The sequence below is a fragment of the Cebus imitator genome, unplaced genomic scaffold (assembly GCF_001604975.1).
Source record: "Cebus imitator isolate Cc_AM_T3 unplaced genomic scaffold, Cebus_imitator-1.0 Scaffold391, whole genome shotgun sequence".
NCBI lineage: Eukaryota > Metazoa > Chordata > Mammalia > Primates > Cebidae > Cebus > Cebus imitator.
Window position 1 is genome coordinate 2015047 of NW_016107706.1, and position 19971 is coordinate 2035017.

A 19971-nucleotide genomic window follows, 5' to 3' on the forward strand; every position below is an offset into this window, starting at 1 on the left:
CAGCAATCCCACAAGAAAAGAGCCAAGGGAATAAATACCCTGACTTCATTCTCTTCCTGCTCTCTGATCTCCCTACTGGAACCTCCCACTGGCCAAGCCCAGCAGGAAACCAGTGGGCAAGGGGAACCTGTTGATGTAATCCTTGAAAGTCAGTATCTTGGGGCACAGAGCCTGGTGGAGAACAAGGGGAGATATGGAGGAGAAGACAGATCATATCTAGCACACAACCCAAACTAGTTTAAACAGAGAATTTGCTGGCCCACATATCTGAAAATTCCAGCGATAAGGCTTGAAGCAGGGGCTCACATGATGTCATCTGTATCTAGTTTTCTCCTGTTTACGGGCTTCAAACATAAATCTTCATACACAAATATAAATTCTGGAGCCACTTTGGAGCATGATGGCTCTCCTCCCAGCACGCTCCAAAGTGGCTCCAGAATTTATAGCCTTTTACATTCAATCACAGTGGGAACTACCGAAGGAGTCATTGTGTCTCACTGATTCCGGTCAAGTCACATGACATATCTGAACCAATCATAGTGCTGAGGCTCAGGTTTTGGTCTGTGTCTGGAGCTGGGACTGAGGGAAATCATGGCATGGAATCTCAATGAGGAGACGGAATGTCGATGCTGGGTAGCCAAAGACACTATGTTATCCTAGGTCTCTCTCCCCAAATGCGTGGGGCAACGCTTCTCAACCTTTTTATGTCAGTCACTTGGGGGCTCCTATCAAAGCACAGAATGTGATGAATTAGGTTTGGAGTAAGGCCTGACAGTCTTCATTTCTAATAAGTCGTGTCAATATTGCTGGTCCAGGGACCCCACTATGAGTAGCAGTGTTCCATAGACGCAGAATCCAGTGCATTGCAGCCACTAGCCACATGTCGTGATTGGCACTTGAATTGTGGCTAGTCCAAATTGAGATGTGCTAGAACTGTAAAATACGCAATGCCTTTTTAAGACTCAATGTGAAAACAATGTAAAGTCTCACTGATAGTTTTTTGTTTTTTGTTTTTTTGAGATGGAGTTTCGCTCTTGTTACCCAGGCTGGAGTGCAATGACGCGATGGCTCACCACAACCTACGCCTCCTGGGTTCAAGCAATTCTCCTGCCTCAGCCTCCCGAATAGCTGGGATTACAGGCTGCACCACCAAGCCCAGCTAATTTTTGTATTTTTAGTAGAGACGTGGTTCACCGTGTTGACCAGGATGGTCTCGATCTCTTGACCTCTTGATCCACCCGCCTCGGCCTTCCAAAGTGCTGGGATGATAGGCGTGAGCCACCGCACCCGGCCATTGATAGTTTTTATGTATATTACGTGTTGAAATAATATTTTAGAGATATCGTTTTTATGTAAATGATATTTTAGATATATTTTATATATTTTAGATCTTTGGATTAAATAAAATATGTTATTGAAATTAATTTTGCTTGCTTCTTAATACTTTTTTAATGTGGCTGCTAGAAAATTTTCAATTATATATGTGGCTCAGATTATATTTCTGTTGGATAGCCCTGTTTTAGAAAGAGGTGACACCTGAAGCAGCTGAAGGTTGATGTTTTTAAAACACATTCATTTTCACTTACGGATAAGCAACCAGAAGAACCTTGTTGGACTAGAGCCACATGAGACCTACCTCATATGTCCTTGGCCTGGGCCCACCCTGATGACCTCAGGGATGGGTTATTGCAAGTTGAACTAATGCATGAATGCTTAGGACAAGGGACACTGGAATGGGCCATTTGATCTGAGGAAGGAGGAAATTCTGGAGACTCCAGATTCTCCCTCCTATCCAGCAGTCACTTCATTTCTCATTTTCGCTTGAGTAGTTGCCTGTAGCAGAAACTACCGCTGTGCTTATCAACTTCTCTAATCTATCCTGCATATAACCACTAAACTAATTTTCTCCATACTCCGGTTTTAACAATTCCTTTCTAACCGGACACAATCCATGCTCCCTGCTGCAGCCTGAGTTTCAGGGCCCCCAGTCATTGCTACTGAACCTGAAGGGTCCTGTCCTACCAGTCTATTCCCTGCCTCTAAATATGCCTCTCACTTTCCCCTTCTGCTTAAATTATTTCCTTACTGCTTGAATCTCCTTCCCTCTTGGTGTCTACCCTTTCACTTCTACCACCTTTCAAAGCCCCTCAAGGTCATCTTTTCAGGATCTCCCACAGGTCTGAAGGACTTGTAGGACATACTGCCTTTGGCAACAGCCAGTACTGTTAGGAGAGCTCTGTTGTCTAACTCTTGAGTTCTTCAGATCTTCTGTGTTTGTGCCTCAATTATTCCATTGGGTTTTAAGTTTCTTGAGAACATAGCCATGCCTAGCTTAGCTTTATCTTCTGCCTTTGACCTGGACCAATATAATAAGTAGGTCCTCAAAAACCAAGTTGGTCAGTTTTTTCAACATAAAATGAAATGGTGATTAAAAGTGCACATAATTTTACATATATGCATAAATATATTTATCAGTGATCACTTTTATAATGAAAAATATTCTTCTTAAAAATCAAGATGGAAAATTAAGCTTTGGTCATTGCATAAGCACCCAGGGGCTTTTGTTTCTACTTTATTTATATATTTAATTAAAATAATTAAATTACATTTCTATTATTAATGTAAAATATTAGTATTAAATATTAGCAAACTTCAGTATCAATATTAATAAGTTTACTTCTAACTGGGCACAGTGGTTCATGCCTATAATCCCAGCAGCACTTTGGGAGCCTGAGGCAGATGGATCACCTGAGCCCAAGAGTTTGAGACCAGCCTGGGAGACATAGTGAAACTCTGTCTCTACAAAAAAAAAAAGTAGCCAGATGTGGTGGTGTGCACCTCTAATCCCAGCTACTCAGGTTGCTGAACTGGGGGGATTACTTGAGCTCAGGAAGCAGAGGTTTCCGTTTCAGTGAGCTGTGATCATGCCAATGCACTCCAGCCGGGGCACCAGAGTGAGACCCCATCTCAAAAAAAATTTACTTACATATTTACTTAATAATTAATAAATTTAATGTTAATACAGTATTAAACTATATGAATTACATTAAATTAAAAATTGAATTTTTATCTTGAAATAATTACAGATTTGCACAAATAGTACAGGGAAGTTACACAAATAGTACAGGGAAGTTCCCAGACTCTCAGCACAATTTCGCTTAATGAATACATCTTACGTAAAAATGAATACATCTTATGTAACTATAGTGCAATATCAAAAGCAGCAACTTGACATTGGTATAACGTGTGTAAAATTCTATGTCATTTTATCGCATGTGTAGATTTGTGTAACCACCACCAAAATCAAGATACAGAGCTACTGTGCTACAACCTCTTTTTTTTTTTTTTTTTTTTTTTTTTTTTTGAATTTTTTTTTTTTTTTTTTTTTTGAGACGGAGTTTCACTCTTGTTACCCAGGCTGGAGTGCAATGGCTTGATCTCGGCTCACTGCAACCTCCGCCTCCTGGGTTCAGGCAATTCTCCTGCCGCAGCCTCCTGAGCAGCTGGGATTACAGGCACGTGCCACCATGCCTAGCTAATGTTTTGTATTTTTAGTAGAGGCGGGGTTTCACCATGTTGACCAGGATGGTCTCGGTCTCTTGACCTCGTGATCCACCAACCTCAGCCTCCCAAAGTGCTGGGATTACAGGCTTGAGCCACCGCGCCTGGCTGTACTACAACATCTTAAAGCTCTGCCTCTTTGTAGTCACACCCACTCCCCTCCCTCACCACCCCAAAACTCTGGCAGCCACTGATCTGTTCTCCAGCCCTATAATTTGGGCACTTCCAAATGAAATTAGAATTTCATTTTGATTTATTTATAGTGTTTGAGAGCATCTGTTTGAGCAGATTTTTTAGTAGGTGCTCCAGGTGTAACATTATACATATGTTAACTTATCACAGTTCTACTTGTGTCAACATTCTATCAGTTTCAGTGAAGTAGAGAGGCCTTCCCTTGCTTTAAGTGCCTTCACTCTCCCTCATTTATAACTGTCTCAAATAATATTTCCTGTACATAAATTGAAAACCACATCAGACAATGCATGGAATGCTTAGGACAGGTAACCTGAGGAGTTTGATATTTTGAGGAAAGAGGAAATTGTGGGGATCCCAAAGTTTCTTTTCCCAGCCAGTAGTCATTTCATTTCTCTTTTTTGTTTGTGAAATTGCCTCAAGCAGAAATTACCACCGTGCTTATCAACTTCCTTAATCTATACTGCACATAACCACTAATCTTTTGCTTAAACCATCAGATGTAATTTTGACAATTCAAGAAAACAAAAGCATACTCAATTTACTCATATTTTACTGTTTCTCTTGTTCTTCTTTCTTAGTTTTCCAAGATTTTTTTCTTGTATTACTTTCTTTTTCAAAAACTTCCTTTAGCTATTCTTTCAGGGTAGGCCTGCCATTGAATGCCAGATTCTCATTGTTTTTCTTTATCTGAGAATATCTTGATTTCCTCTTCATTCCTGAAGAATGTTTCCACTGGATATAGAATTTTGAGTTGACAGTTCTTTTTTTCCAGTCTTTTAAAAATGTTGTGTCAATGTCTTCTGAGCTCTACGGCTTCTGATGAAAGAAATCTACTGCCATTCAAAAATTTGTTCATTATTGTAAGGCATCATTTCTCTTTGGCTAATGCAATATTTGTTTCTTTAATTCTCAGAGGTTAGACTATGATGTACCTTGGTGTGGATTTCTTGGGGTTTATAATGGTTGGAGTTTGCTCACCTTCTTGGCTCTATAGGTTTATGAGGTTTTTTCTTTTCTTTTCTTTCTTTTTTTTTTTTTTTTTTCTTATTAGGCAAAGTTTTAACCATATTTATATGAATACGTTTTTGGCTCCAATCTCTTTCTCCTCTCCTTTTGGGACTCTGATGACATACATCATGTTAGACCTTTTTTGTTGTCTCACAAATTCCTGAGACTTACTTTTTTTCCAGTCTATTCCTCTCTTTTGTTCAGATTCGGTGGTTCCTATTGGTCTGTCTTCTTTACTGTCGACATCTTGCAACAGAACCCATGTAGTAAGTTTTTTTCTTTTTCTTTTCAGTGCTAACATTTCAATTTAGTTATTCATATCTTCTATTTCTTTTCTGAGACTTTAAAAAAATTTGTTTTGGGCATGTTCATAGTTACTTATTGAAGCATCTTTGCACTGGCTGCTTTAAAATTCTTGTCAGATAATCTTAACATCTGTGTCATTTTGGTGTTAGCATCTGTTGATTGTTTTTTCTTGCTCTAGTTGAAATTTCCCTAGTTCTTGTTACGATGAGTGATTTTCAACCTGGACATTTTGGATGCTGTGTTATAAGGGTGGATCTCATTTAGATCTTCTGTTTTAGTTAGCCTTCTTTGACATCCAAACAATGCTGTCTGGTAGAGGTAGAAGTGCAGGTTTCTCTGTTGACATCCCAGGGTAGAAGTGAGGGAGAGCAGGGGAGAAAGTGCTACTTACTGCTGGATCAGGGTGAGAGTTCAGGCTGCCCACTAAGCCTCCTCTGATACCACCTTGGCTGGGAGGGAGAAAGGGTGCCTTGTTACTACTCCCCATCTGGCCTCCACTGACATGATAGAGGACATTATGCTGGGCAGTGGTAAAAGTCTTGACTCTCTACCAGACCCCCTCTGACACCCAAGCAAGTGGGAGTGGAAGTTTAGGTTTCCTATTTGGCCTTTGCTGGCAGGGTGTAGGTAGTATGACAATTTTTCTGTGGTTTAGCTGGAGTGGTTATTTTCTGCAAATTTTCTTTCTTGCAAGACTGTCCCTTTCTGGTCCTTTGGCCAGTAAGAGCAGGTTTTACTTTTTTCCCTTTACCTGTACTCATTAGTTTATAGGTTTCTGCCTTCTCCACACTCAGTCTGAGATGTATTGGGCATAGGCAAAAAGAAAACCCTAGGTCAGTGCCATGTCATTCCACAGGTCTTGAGGTCCCTAACCATTCTATCTTCTTGCCACCTTTCAGAGTCTCCTTATATTTGTGTTTTATGTAATGTCCAGGGTGTTTGACTGTATTTAGCAGAGGGAATAAGGAGAAGTGTTTTTACTCTATATTGTCTCAGAACCAGACATCCCCAAGGGCATTAAAAACATTTCTTCTGCGTCATCTGGCAAAAAGCAGCCAGTGGGGACAATGTTCCCCTAAATTGATGGTGCACTCCCTCATCTCCACATCTTCCACGCTTACCAGCCCAATGTTCTGCTCTGTGATTTTTTTTTTTTTTTTGGAGACAAATTTTTGCTCTATTAGTGCAGTGACATGATCTCTGAAACCTCCACCTCCCAGGTGCAAGCGATTCTGCTACCTCAGCCTCCCAAGTAGCTGGGCTTACAGGAGTGCACACCACACCTAGCTAATTTTTGTATTTTTAGTAGAGACAGGGTTTCTCCATGTATGCCAGGCTAGTCTTGAACTCCTGACCTCAAATGATCCACCTGCCTCGGCCTTACAAAGTGCTGGGATTACAGGCATGAGCCACTGCGCCCAGCCTGTCTTATTTCACTTAGCATAATATCATCAAAGTTCATCGATACTGCAGCATGCATCAGAACGTCATTCATTTTTAAGGCTAAATAATATTCTGTTGTACATATATACCACATTTCATTGATCCATTCAAATGCTGATAGATGTTGGTTTGGGCCAGGCACAATGGCTCACACCTGTAATCCCAGCACTTTGGGAAGCCAAGGCGGGTGGATTACCTGAGGTTGGGAGTTCAAGACCAGCCTGACCAACATGGAGAAACCCTGTCTCTACTAAAAATACAAAATTAGCTGAGCGTGCTGAAGTATGCCTGTAATCCCAGCTACTTGGGAGGCTGAGGTAGGAGAATTGCTTGAACCTGGGAGGCGGAGGTGGCAGTGAGTTGAGATCACACCATTGCACCCCAGCCTGGGCAACAAGAGCAAAACTCTGTCTCAAAAAAAAAAAAGATAGATGTTGGCTTGGTGAATAATGCTGCTGCAAACATGGGTCTACAAATGTGTCTTCAAGACCCTGCTTTCAGTTCTTTGGGGTATATACTCCTACGTGGAATTGGTAGATCATATGGTAATTCTGTTTGTAAGTTTTTGAGGAGTTGCCATACTGTTTACTATAGCAGCTATACTATTTTATATTCCAGTCAAAAGTGTACAAAGCTTCCAGTTTCTCCACGTCTTCACGAATGCTTGTTATAATATGTGGTGTTTTCTTTTGATAGTAGCCATCCTAATGGGTATGAAGTGGTATCTGTCTCATGGTTGTTCTGATTTGCATTTCCATAATTAGTGATATTGAGCATATTTTTATGTGCATATTGACTATTTGTATATCTTTTACTTTTTGCTTGTTTCTTTTCTCTTTTTTTTTTTTTTTTNAAAAAAAAAAAAAAAAAAAAAAAAAGAAAGAAAAGGAAAGGAGAAAAAGAAACACCCCTCTTCCAAACATGCAGACCTGCCCTCCCCATCATCCCTTCCTCTCTGCAAGCCTGCTTCCCGTCCATGACTTGGAACCCTCCCCACCTCCCTCCTACCACCTATGCTGGTCCACTGGGCCCTCCCCACCACTTTTCAACAGGCTTTTAGGCTCTCTTGTTAGAAACAGAACAAAACACTCAAAACCCTTCAGGATGCCTCGCCCCCCTCCAACTGTCCTCCCTCTTTCTCTCTTCTCCTTTTGCAGCCAAACCTTTCCTGAAGATGTCTCTAAACTCACTGTCTCCCATCTGATCCGCTCTCTGGAACGCTTTGCTCTCCCCATCCCTCCACTCAGGTCATGGATTCAGGGGGCATGTCAGTCTTCTCACCAGTCCTCTTGGTAGGAGAGATGCTGGAAGGTTCTTTTCTTTTTTTTCTCTCTCTCTCTGTCTCTCTCTTTTTTTTTTTTTTTTAGATAGGGTCTCATTCTGCTGCCCAAGCTATAGTGCAGTGGTGCAATCTTGGCTCATGGCAACCTTTATCTCCTAGGCGATCTTCTCACCTCAACCTCCCGAGTGTCTGGGACTACAGGTACATGCCACTATGCTTGGCTAATTTTTGTATTTTTTGTAGAGGCAGGGTTTTGCCATGTAGCCCAGACTGGTCTCTAACTCCTGGGCTCAAGCAATCCACCCACCTCAGCCTCCCAAAGTGCTGAGATTACAGATGTGAACCACCACACCAGGCCCTCGTTCATAGATCTTCTTTGGAGAAACATCTGTACAAGTCTCTCACCCATTTTTGAGTCAGGTTGTTTGTTTCTTTTGTTGAGTTGTTAGAGTTTTTTATATATTCCAAACATTAATCCCTTATATAAGGGGTTATATAACCCTATATTATATTATGACCCAATTATGTATTTATATATATTTTCCAAATATTAACCTTATATCAGGGGTTAATATTTGGCAAATATATATAAATACAGTAGCTTTTGTCTCGTGGTCTATCTGCTGCCATGTCCTGGCCCCTGAGCCACTTGGATGCTGTAGTCTCATCAGCCTTGCCCTTATATAAGGTTAATTAACCCCTTATATAAGTTTAATATTTGGAAAATATATATACATATATAATTGGGTCATAATATAAATTTGGAATATATATAAATATATAATTGGGTCATAATATAAATATGACCCAATATTGCCTTTTTACAATTGGTCTGTTTGAAACAGCATCCAACAAAGTCATACTATATTAGTACATTTGATTGTTATGACCCAAGTCTTATCTAATCTAGAGGAAATTCCTATCCCTAATTTTCTCCCTGGACATTGACTTGTGGCAGAATACAGGTCCATCATCATGCAGAATCGTAGTTTTGAATTTCAACTTTGCTGCTGCCCTCCAAAGTTTCCTGCTTTGCCTTTGATAATTTTAGCAGTAGATTTTCTGCAGGTAACACCCCCTAGGGGCACTGAGGAAGGAGAACTGTGCAAACCCCAGGCATAGTTAGTGCCTGAAGCATAACTCACTGCTTGCTATATCTAGCTTATATATATGTATAATCATACTTAGTCCCATATAATATTTCTATATAATCATATAGGTATGTAGTCAGAGCTGTACTGACACATTTAGTGCTGATTTACATAATCCTTCTATATAACCATATAGTAGTTTGTAGTGGGAGGAATGCCTAGAGCAGTCACAGAACAGAAGCAGTACATGGGAAAACAGCCAGACCAGGACAAGAACCAAAGACCCAGGCGGTGGAGTCCCTGCCTGAAAGGACATATGCTGTATGGCGGGCTTGGAGCAAGAGCCTCTCCTCCTGATAAAGGAGTTGTAGTGCCTTGCATCCAGTTCCTGTGGAAAGTAGGCCTCAGGCCTGAGATCCTGGAAGTAACCGAGGGAGAGGAACCCCTCTGGTGTGACCAGTCATGGAGGCTATACACCCTGTCAGTCTTTTCTCACTTCTGTGCTAGCTCAAATCATCTGTCCATAAATATCTTAAGAGAGGAGCACAAGTCTGTCAGCTCCCACTGCATTGGCTTACAGTATCCTTCTATTAGAAATCCCTTGAAGTCTCCAGCCCCCAGATAAGAAGTGTTGCGCACGACACCTGTTGCACACAGCCCACCTCCTTGCCTCAGTGACCTAATGGGGGTGGACCCCTTTTCTGTACACAACCCTCTACTACTGCACATGGCACGGCCCCCTACTGTGCATGGCCCACCTCTCTGCCTAGGTGACATAATGGGGTGGCCCCTCACTTGTGACTCGTGATTATGTATGCCCTATTACTAAGCCTATAGATGATGACCTCAGTGACGACCCTGCCCCCTGCTTGTACCTAAGAAATACAGATGCTTCTGGGCATTCAGAGCTCTCACTGATCTCCACTCACAGGTTGCGTGGCCCCCCGAGTCCAGCTGCTCGTCACCAGTTCCTCAGTGTCCTGTTTCTTTAATTCCTGGATCCTGCACCTCAGCACAGCATAAGGGACACCCCACGACCCTGTGGAGCCCAAGAGCCCTACAATTTTCCTTATTGAAAAAGGAAAGTTTCTCTTAAATGCTCCTAGGGGACTAAAACTGAAAATGAAAAGAGGAAGCTTTATCTACATTTGAGAACCCAGCTAATGGGAAGGCAGACACTGGAGACAGGGAGGTGTGAGGAGTGTGAGGCTCAGATGGGGTGGGGAGAGCGCATTTGGGTCAACAGCCTGGCCTGAGAGAAGAGATGCTTATCCCACAAGGGGACCAGCCCAAGACTGTGTCCCTAGCCATGGGCAGCACAGGACAGATCCCGGGGGCACTGCCAGGGCCACAGTGTGGCTCTGTTCCCCAGGGGATGCTGGAGAGAAAGCTTCAGCCTCAGGGGTTCTCTGAGTACACAGGGCCTTCCCAGGAGTCCCTGAGGGCACAGGGGCAGGCTGGGGAGACTACAGCATCCAGGTGGCTCAGAGCCAGGACATGGCAGCAGATAGACCACTGAGACAAAAGCTACTGTCACTGACAATGTCTGAGCACTCTAAAATGTCACTAGAGTTTCTGGGATTCTTATGGGTGAGTTTTTTTCTTTATATTTTCCAAATTTTCTTGAACAGTGACAAAGCAATACATTTTCTTTAAAAATAGATCAGTACCTTTAGGAGTAACATAGATATGCCCAAAGAAGATCTTTAGGAATGACAGCACAATGCTCAGTGGCTGGAGTGCGGGGTCCTCCAGACTCTCTCTGGAGCCTGGATCAGCCCCTACTCAAAGACTGGGCCAGGACCCAGGAGCATGGCACAACCCAGAAAACATCAAACATGGCCGGAGGAAGGCAGTCTCCTGAATGTCTGTAGCTGAGGTCAGTATTCCTGGTTCTGCGTGCAGTGCTGCTGCGGACTGAACCAATGAGGAGGAGGCCCAGCTTTCAGGAAGCCCCTGCCAAATACACTGGAACCCACCCAGTAGACCACATTCTCTTACCCACATTACTGTTTCCAGACCTCTTCCACTCACACACACAAACGTTCCCAAGGTCGAATATTCTTTATTATAAACCAGGATACAGGATATATTCCAGGATACAGGAAGAATAGCAAATATAGGCTCTTCTCAGATATCTTTGAAATTATTATAATGCATTCAAAACATGTAGAAGATACTTCTAGAGATCGCTTTAAAATGCCCAATATTAAAGGGGGACAGGTGCACGGCAGCTAAACGCTTCAACAAGATCATGCAGAGGGGCCTCCTGTCCCTCCCAAGATCCTGAGAAAAGACACCTTGCTCCAGCCTGGCTGGAAGTGGAGCAGAGATGCATTTTCTATTTGATTTAGGGTCCTAAGGTCTGCCCTGGGGCACAGACACCTAAGACTATGGTACCTTCTCCCCAAAGGAGAGTTTGAGGGTAATATACAAATCGCTCTGGGGGGTTGAGAGAGAGAGGACAGCTGTGTCTGTAGTTTATTGTTCTGTGAGTTTAAGCATCTCTCCTCCTCTCTCTCTGCTTCATTAAAGGTATAAATACTGGTACACTGGGTCCTTTCCAGAGTTTGGTCTCACTGAGTAGGAACACAAGAGAAAAGGAAAATAAGAGTGCCCCATTTTTGTTCGGGGACATGGTTAGGCTCCCTCAATGGTGGGACTTTCCCACCTAGCTGTTCCTGGGACCTGTACCTAGAGAAACGTGTATGTGCCGGTGCCTGTGTGTGTGAGAGTATGTATCTGTACATACATGTGTGTGTCGGTGTGTGAGTTTGTATGTGCCCATGTACCCACAAGCTTTGGGACAGGCGGTTTTCTATGATCGCTGTTTGTAAACAAACAACTTTGTAAGGCAATCAAGGTACGAAGTTGGTGGGAAAGCTCTCTGTGGGTGGTGCAGTGGGGAAGGCTCCCTGCTCACATCATTACAGTGACTCATCCCCAGAACTCATACTTGATGGATATGCCAGAGGCCAGGATCCCTTCTCATGCCAGGTGTAGCTGAGGGCATGACCACAGGCATCTTGCCAGGTAGAAATGAAAAGCAGCTTGGGCTGCTCAGGCCAGTCTCTCGAGGACTTGCCACTGCTCAAAGTTGGGCAGAAGCTGGGACGTGTCAAAGATGCAGATAAGAGGTAGACTCATTAGGAAATAAGCTTCAAGGTCGGATCCCTTTGTGCTGGGCCAACCTGCTTCCCCACCTGCCCTGTGAGGAAGGAGGAAGTGGAACAGGAGGCGAGCAAAGAGGCACTGAAGCATCAGTAGGCATCATTGTGGAAGCAGCTGCCCTGGCAGTGTCATGGTCCCAGCAGTGGCCAGCAGGTAGTCTAGCAGCAGCCAGCTCTCCCTCAGCCAAGATTGGTCACCCCCAGGAGATCCAGAGCTATGCTTCACCATTTCCTACAGGGATTCAAACACAGCTACTGTCTGTTCTNAGCCCACCTCCTTGCCTCAGTGACCTAATGGGGGTGGACCCCTTTTCTGTACACAACCCTCTACTACTGCACATGGCACGGCCCCCTACTGTGCATGGCCCACCTCTCTGCCTAGGTGACATAATGGGGTGGCCCCTCACTTGTGACTCGTGATTATGTATGCCCTATTACTAAGCCTATAGATGATGACCTCAGTGACGACCCTGCCCCCTGCTTGTACCTAAGAAATACAGATGCTTCTGGGCATTCAGAGCTCTCACTGATCTCCACTCACAGGTTGCGTGGCCCCCCGAGTCCAGCTGCTCGTCACCAGTTCCTCAGTGTCCTGTTTCTTTAATTCCTGGATCCTGCACCTCAGCACAGCATAAGGGACACCCCACGACCCTGTGGAGCCCAAGAGCCCTACAATTTTCCTTATTGAAAAAGGAAAGTTTCTCTTAAATGCTCCTAGGGGACTAAAACTGAAAATGAAAAGAGGAAGCTTTATCTACATTTGAGAACCCAGCTAATGGGAAGGCAGACACTGGAGACAGGGAGGTGTGAGGAGTGTGAGGCTCAGATGGGGTGGGGAGAGCGCATTTGGGTCAACAGCCTGGCCTGAGAGAAGAGATGCTTATCCCACAAGGGGACCAGCCCAAGACTGTGTCCCTAGCCATGGGCAGCACAGGACAGATCCCGGGGGCACTGCCAGGGCCACAGTGTGGCTCTGTTCCCCAGGGGATGCTGGAGAGAAAGCTTCAGCCTCAGGGGTTCTCTGAGTACACAGGGCCTTCCCAGGAGTCCCTGAGGGCACAGGGGCAGGCTGGGGAGACTACAGCATCCAGGTGGCTCAGAGCCAGGACATGGCAGCAGATAGACCACTGAGACAAAAGCTACTGTCACTGACAATGTCTGAGCACTCTAAAATGTCACTAGAGTTTCTGGGATTCTTATGGGTGAGTTTTTTTCTTTATATTTTCCAAATTTTCTTGAACAGTGACAAAGCAATACATTTTCTTTAAAAATAGATCAGTACCTTTAGGAGTAACATAGATATGCCCAAAGAAGATCTTTAGGAATGACAGCACAATGCTCAGTGGCTGGAGTGCGGGGTCCTCCAGACTCTCTCTGGAGCCTGGATCAGCCCCTACTCAAAGACTGGGCCAGGACCCAGGAGCATGGCACAACCCAGAAAACATCAAACATGGCCGGAGGAAGGCAGTCTCCTGAATGTCTGTAGCTGAGGTCAGTATTCCTGGTTCTGCGTGCAGTGCTGCTGCGGACTGAACCAATGAGGAGGAGGCCCAGCTTTCAGGAAGCCCCTGCCAAATACACTGGAACCCACCCAGTAGACCACATTCTCTTACCCACATTACTGTTTCCAGACCTCTTCCACTCACACACACAAACGTTCCCAAGGTCGAATATTCTTTATTATAAACCAGGATACAGGATATATTCCAGGATACAGGAAGAATAGCAAATATAGGCTCTTCTCAGATATCTTTGAAATTATTATAATGCATTCAAAACATGTAGAAGATACTTCTAGAGATCGCTTTAAAATGCCCAATATTAAAGGGGGACAGGTGCACGGCAGCTAAACGCTTCAACAAGATCATGCAGAGGGGCCTCCTGTCCCTCCCAAGATCCTGAGAAAAGACACCTTGCTCCAGCCTGGCTGGAAGTGGAGCAGAGATGCATTTTCTATTTGATTTAGGGTCCTAAGGTCTGCCCTGGGGCACAGACACCTAAGACTATGGTACCTTCTCCCCAAAGGAGAGTTTGAGGGTAATATACAAATCGCTCTGGGGGGTTGAGAGAGAGAGGACAGCTGTGTCTGTAGTTTATTGTTCTGTGAGTTTAAGCATCTCTCCTCCTCTCTCTCTGCTTCATTAAAGGTATAAATACTGGTACACTGGGTCCTTTCCAGAGTTTGGTCTCACTGAGTAGGAACACAAGAGAAAAGGAAAATAAGAGTGCCCCATTTTTGTTCGGGGACATGGTTAGGCTCCCTCAATGGTGGGACTTTCCCACCTAGCTGTTCCTGGGACCTGTACCTAGAGAAACGTGTATGTGCCGGTGCCTGTGTGTGTGAGAGTATGTATCTGTACATACATGTGTGTGTCGGTGTGTGAGTTTGTATGTGCCCATGTACCCACAAGCTTTGGGACAGGCGGTTTTCTATGATCGCTGTTTGTAAACAAACAACTTTGTAAGGCAATCAAGGTACGAAGTTGGTGGGAAAGCTCTCTGTGGGTGGTGCAGTGGGGAAGGCTCCCTGCTCACATCATTACAGTGACTCATCCCCAGAACTCATACTTGATGGATATGCCAGAGGCCAGGATCCCTTCTCATGCCAGGTGTAGCTGAGGGCATGACCACAGGCATCTTGCCAGGTAGAAATGAAAAGCAGCTTGGGCTGCTCAGGCCAGTCTCTCGAGGACTTGCCACTGCTCAAAGTTGGGCAGAAGCTGGGACGTGTCAAAGATGCAGATAAGAGGTAGACTCATTAGGAAATAAGCTTCAAGGTCGGATCCCTTTGTGCTGGGCCAACCTGCTTCCCCACCTGCCCTGTGAGGAAGGAGGAAGTGGAACAGGAGGCGAGCAAAGAGGCACTGAAGCATCAGTAGGCATCATTGTGGAAGCAGCTGCCCTGGCAGTGTCATGGTCCCAGCAGTGGCCAGCAGGTAGTCTAGCAGCAGCCAGCTCTCCCTCAGCCAAGATTGGTCACCCCCAGGAGATCCAGAGCTATGCTTCACCATTTCCTACAGGGATTCAAACACAGCTACTTACTGTTCAGGTGGGGAAACTAAGACTGAAGGTATATGAATAGCTCAGAGCTGGCTCTGCTAGTCCCAGCTGGTTCTGTTCTATACCGTCCTGGCTGGTAAGCCAGCCAGTGGACAAGCCCCTCACAGCCACTGGTTCCATGAAGGACATAAGATGTGATGTCCAGATGATGTCCAGCTGTGGCAGATGTGTCTGTGGAGTTGGCATCTCCAGGAATTGAGAGGCAAGTAGAGCACAGATTCCTCCTACAACCGAGGAGGCAGGGCAGAAGTGCATGGACAGGCAGACAGATACACACACACCCAGAGTCCCAGAGCAGTCATCAGGGCAGGGACAGGGCCTTGGCAAGGCGAGTCCAGAACCAAGATTTGGTGCAGGGATTGGTATAGTCACAGACAGTGATGAACCTCAGGATGCTGGGGAACTCTTTGTTCATTGCCTTGTACTTGATGGGGATCAGTCGCTTCTGGTGGGCACCTGAAAGAAAAGGGGTGCCATGCTGGCATCAGGCCCTTGTTCCATGGTGGGACAGGCCCAGTCTTCAACCCAGGGGTTAACAACAGCCATCTGCCATCTAAGCACCCCTGGCACACATTCACTCACACAAAAAGGCACACATGCACAGGAGCTCAGGTGCACAGAGGTCTTCAGGAGTTCTTTGGTACAGCATCCATAGCCCTTGGGGAGGGAAGGCTGACAGTCCAGAGCCCCCACCTACTCACTCCTTCATTTTCTGGCCAGACCAGGGTTGAGCTTACCTGGAGAGAGGCTGAGTGCAAATTTGGTCTGGAAGTCACATTCCTTGCTCTGCAGGTAATCATCAGAGACAACCACCACCATCCGGCGGCACCTAGGGGAGAGTGGGTAGGCTGCAGATCCTGTGGCAACTTAGTCCAGCATACCGCCTGGGAATAGCTTCAGGAGGGGCCCACTGTGCCCAGGCTGGACAGTGCACAGCTAGGAGGAGATGCCCAGCATCTGGACCCGTGGGCAGGGCTTCATGCACCCACTCACCCACCCACCCTTGACCTTAGCCAACCTCTTCTCGATGAGCTCACTAGCAATAGACCAGACACAGGTGCCAGGCAGGACATCGCGGTCAGACACACATAACTTCAGTCGATAGTTTGTCTGTTCCAGTTGCCGGATCATCTCCTGCACAAACTGGATGTCACTGGGGCAATAGCAGATGAAGGCATCGAAACGCTCTGGCATTTGCCCTGGGTGCAGAGCACAGGGTGGTAGTCAGAGCTCCGTGGGAAGGCTTGGGAGGGGTCCAGCCAAGAGTCCCCTGCCTAGGCAACCCTGGGCCTTACACCCTTCCCAAGATGATATTCCTTAGAGAAAGTGCCCTTCCCAGGAGAGGAAAGATTACTGCAACCTCCACCTCTCAGCTTCAAGCGATTCTCCTGCCTCAGCCTCCCTAATGGCTGGGATTAGAGGTGTGAGCCACTACACCCAGTTAAATTTTGTATTTTTAGTAGAGATGGGGTTTTGGCATGTTGCCTGGGTTGGTCTTGAACTCCCGACCTCAGATGATCCACCCACCTCGGCCTCCCAAAGTGTTGGGATTACAGGCATGAGCCACCACACCCGTGAAGATGGGTATCTTTTTTTTTTTTTTTTTTGAGACGGAGTTTCACTCTTGTTACCCAGGCTGGAGTGCAATGGCGCAATCTCGGCTCACTGCAACCTCCGCATCCTGGGTTCAGGCAATTCTCCTGCCTCAGCCTCCTGAGTAGCTGGGATTACAGGCATGCACCGCCATGCCTAGCTGATTTTTTTGTATTTTTAGTAGAGACGGGGTTTCACCATGTTGACCAGGATGGTCTCGATCTCTTGACCTCGTGATCCACCCGCCTCGACCTCCCAAAGTACTGGGATTACAGGCGTGAGCCACCGCGCCCGGCCGATGGGTATCATTTCATGAGAGTCTCACAGCAACCCAGAGGTAGGACTATTATCTCCATTTCTGAGGTGAGGAAACTGACACTCAGAAAGATTAAGTGACTTGCCCAAGGTCCCACAGCCCATCTGCTTCCAACACCCATACTCTTAACACCGCACTGTCCTATTCCACCGGTCCCATGGGAACAGTATTGGACCCTTACCCAGGGGGTCGTCAAGTGTGGTGATGCCCGCCAGCTCTGTTGTCCGTGGGACACTGCTGTCGACAGAGGCCACCTGTAAGGGCTTCTCAGCCTCCTCCTGCTGCTGCTTCAAGATATACTTTTGGCAATCCTCCTCTGTGGGGAAGAGACAGGGTATGGCGGGCTCCCCGGGAGTGCCCACCTCTCTACCCACAGTCAGGATCCCACCCCTGCCCACCTCCTATGGCAGGGTTCTTCTACAGGGCTTCCCCAGCCCACTGGTGCCATCAGCAGCTCAACAGCTCTGAGAAGTTGAGCTCCCACTGGCTCTAACAGACCCAAAGGGATGTCAGTGGTGTTTTGTCTTTCTGGAAGGCCATCAAGGTCAGGTTTGTATCTCTGTCCCTTCCTAGGGATCCTAAGAATGGTATCAAGGTAGGTCTGCTGCTTCTGGGGTCCAGGGCACATGTGAGCAAGGGGCTGAGCGTGCCAGAAAGGCTAGGGAGACTGACCCACTGGCTGTGGTGCAGTGAAGGCAGTGATTCCAACCCAGCAAGGTATGCCTGCCTGTGGGCGGCTGTACCCAACGCCTATGCGTGTATATTATGTAAGTGCCAGTGGGTAGCAGGAAGGGCTGCACTTCCCCAGGACTTGAGGTTTCTAAGACAGTCCACTGTCAGTCCCCCGCCTGTCCTGTTGCTCTACTTGAAACAGCCCAGACGCCCCCACAGAAGCCTGATTCTAACTCCTGGCCCTACCTGAAAGCCTCTGCCTAAGCTGCTTCCTTCCCATCTCCGCCTCTCCGGACTTTTCTCCAGTCCCTAGCAGGTCCCAGTTATTAAGAAGGAACTGCACCCGCATAGTTCTCCCTCTTCAGGCTTCTCCAGGCCCCCAAGGGGGAAAACAGGGACTCTTCAGGGGAGACATGCTGATGCCGGAAAGTCAGCCTCCTCACCCCCCAGGTACAAGGCCAGGAAGGGGATGTCCTCACCAATGCTGGGTCCCAGCTCCAGCAGCACGTCGTCGCGGCCCAGCTTGGCGAGCAGCTCCAGCAGCCGGCCTACCGAGGCACCGGGGCGTCCCTGCCAGGCGTCCAGCAGCCTGCCCGTGGGGTCGGCTTGCGACTCCAGCTGCCGGATCTCCAAGTACTCAAAATCCATCTCCTCCGCCAGCACCGTCCAGTCGGCCGCCACCTGCGTCCGCACGTTCAAGAACAGCGACAGGCGGCGCCGCACTCGCATGTTGAGAGCAGCCAGGGGCAGGGAGGATATGGAGGAGACGGGGGCCACAGACTCCGCGCGGGGACCTTCTGCAGCCATGGCGGGCTGTCCAGGAGCCTCGGCGCGGACGGGTCGCGTTGTCTGCCAGCGCTTCCTCTTTCTCCTACGGCTCCCGCCCCGCCCCGCGGGCTTTCGCTTTCCGAGAAGCGCCGCCCTGCCCTGCAATCTGGAGCCCCGCGCAGAAATGCGGAGGCGGGGGCGTCCACCTCCACCCTGGCGGTCTCGGCGGGGCGGGGAGGCAGGGGGAGGTTGGGAAGTCGGAATCTGCCTTTTGAGAGCCGGAGAGGTCCGCGGTGCCGCCTCGAGGTCTGGTGGTGCTGGTAGTAGGTGGGCGGCGGAGTGAGGTCGGCCTTTCGGGGGTTGTAGGAGACGGGACTTGCTCTTTGGGATCTGGAGTCACAATTCTTCCACTGGGGTTCTGAGGGGTTCATACGGTCCTGCCCTCGAGGATGGCGAGGAGGAAGGCACCAGCTCCCCCCTCCGCTGTCTCTGGGTAACACGCAATCCTGCCGGTAGGGGTACGGAGAGACCCCTGCTATGCACCCCAGGGGGAGTGGGAAAGGGACATCTCTGGAGCCCGAGGCAACCTCGAAACGGTTGGGGGCGTCATGACGCTAGGCTGGGAACCACAAGGCGCCCTGTGCTTTGGTGCTGCTCTCCAGGATCTCAGGTAAAGACACGGCCCGGCTACTGGGAGTCAAGGGCGCACGTGACCTTGCTCTTTCGGGTTAAGGTCACAATCCGGACCTGGGGAGCCCTGATTGATTCATTTACTCATTCAACAAGTATTTATAGATCATCTATTAAGTGCCAAGCGAGTCGCAGGTTCCCGGATACCTCTTTGTCTTGCTGGAGATCCCAGCCTAGCACGGGAAATGGGCACTAATAAAATCATTCCAACTGGGTGTCAAACCGGTAAAAGTGTGAGATGTTCCTTCTCCAGTTAGAGAGCTTGTCACCCCCCAGCCCCTCTGTGAAATCTGTTCTCCCGGCCAGCCCGAAAGCCCAAATTCCCGGTCTTCTCGAAAGAATGAGGAAGCCCAGCCACGTCGGAGTAGGACTCGGGCGTCTCGAAAGTATTTAGGTCCCCCAGCTTGGGTACTGGGACCGCAGGGATAGCAGAGCCGACGAGGAAGTGGGTAGAGGACTTGGAGGCCCGGCTTCCATCTCCATCCCAAGCAGGAAGCGGTCCTGGCGGTCCAGCCGTCTGTTGGGAGGCGGGCAGGGGGCAGGGCTTTGGGGATCCGGTCTCGGGTTTGGCTACAAAAGGTGGAAAGGCTTCCGGTCTGCTTTTCTGGGCGGGGATTCATAGAGGTCCACCATCTGGTTGGCTGCGGTATGTTAAGGTAGGCGGGGCATTGAGTGGAAAGCTCGGCTGGGCGGTGACTGCTGGTCCTCCGATAGAGGGCTCGGTAGGCCGTGGCGGGAGAGGCGGGGCCCCAGGCTGACTCACCTTGTGGTTGGCTGAGGCGGAAGGTGGGCGGGACTTTTGTTTGCTTGGCTGTT

General features: G+C 47.6%; 1 protein-coding gene across 2 annotated transcripts; it reads right to left on the bottom strand.

The window, feature by feature from the left end:
* Positions 1-10931: 10931 nt before the first annotated feature.
* On the bottom strand, positions 10932-19747 carry MYD88 (MYD88 innate immune signal transduction adaptor). 2 transcript variants are annotated; one of them, XR_005196842.1, is made up of 6 exons: positions 18177-19747; positions 17207-17341; positions 16135-16315; positions 15854-15945; positions 15095-15572; positions 10932-12333 (listed from the first exon to the last, which is right to left on the bottom strand). XR_005196842.1 is itself a non-coding variant. In XM_037731327.1 (5 exons), the coding sequence occupies exons 1-5, from the start codon at positions 18502-18504 to the stop codon at positions 15418-15420; spliced, it is 891 nt and encodes a 296-aa protein (XP_037587255.1). In that variant the 5' UTR covers positions 18505-19747; the 3' UTR covers positions 13714-15417. The 2 variants fall into 2 exon arrangements, 1 of the variants encoding a protein (XP_037587255.1); XM_037731327.1 differs by lacking the exon at positions 10932-12333 and having other exon boundaries at positions 13714-15572.
* Positions 19748-19971: the final 224 nt, after the last annotated feature.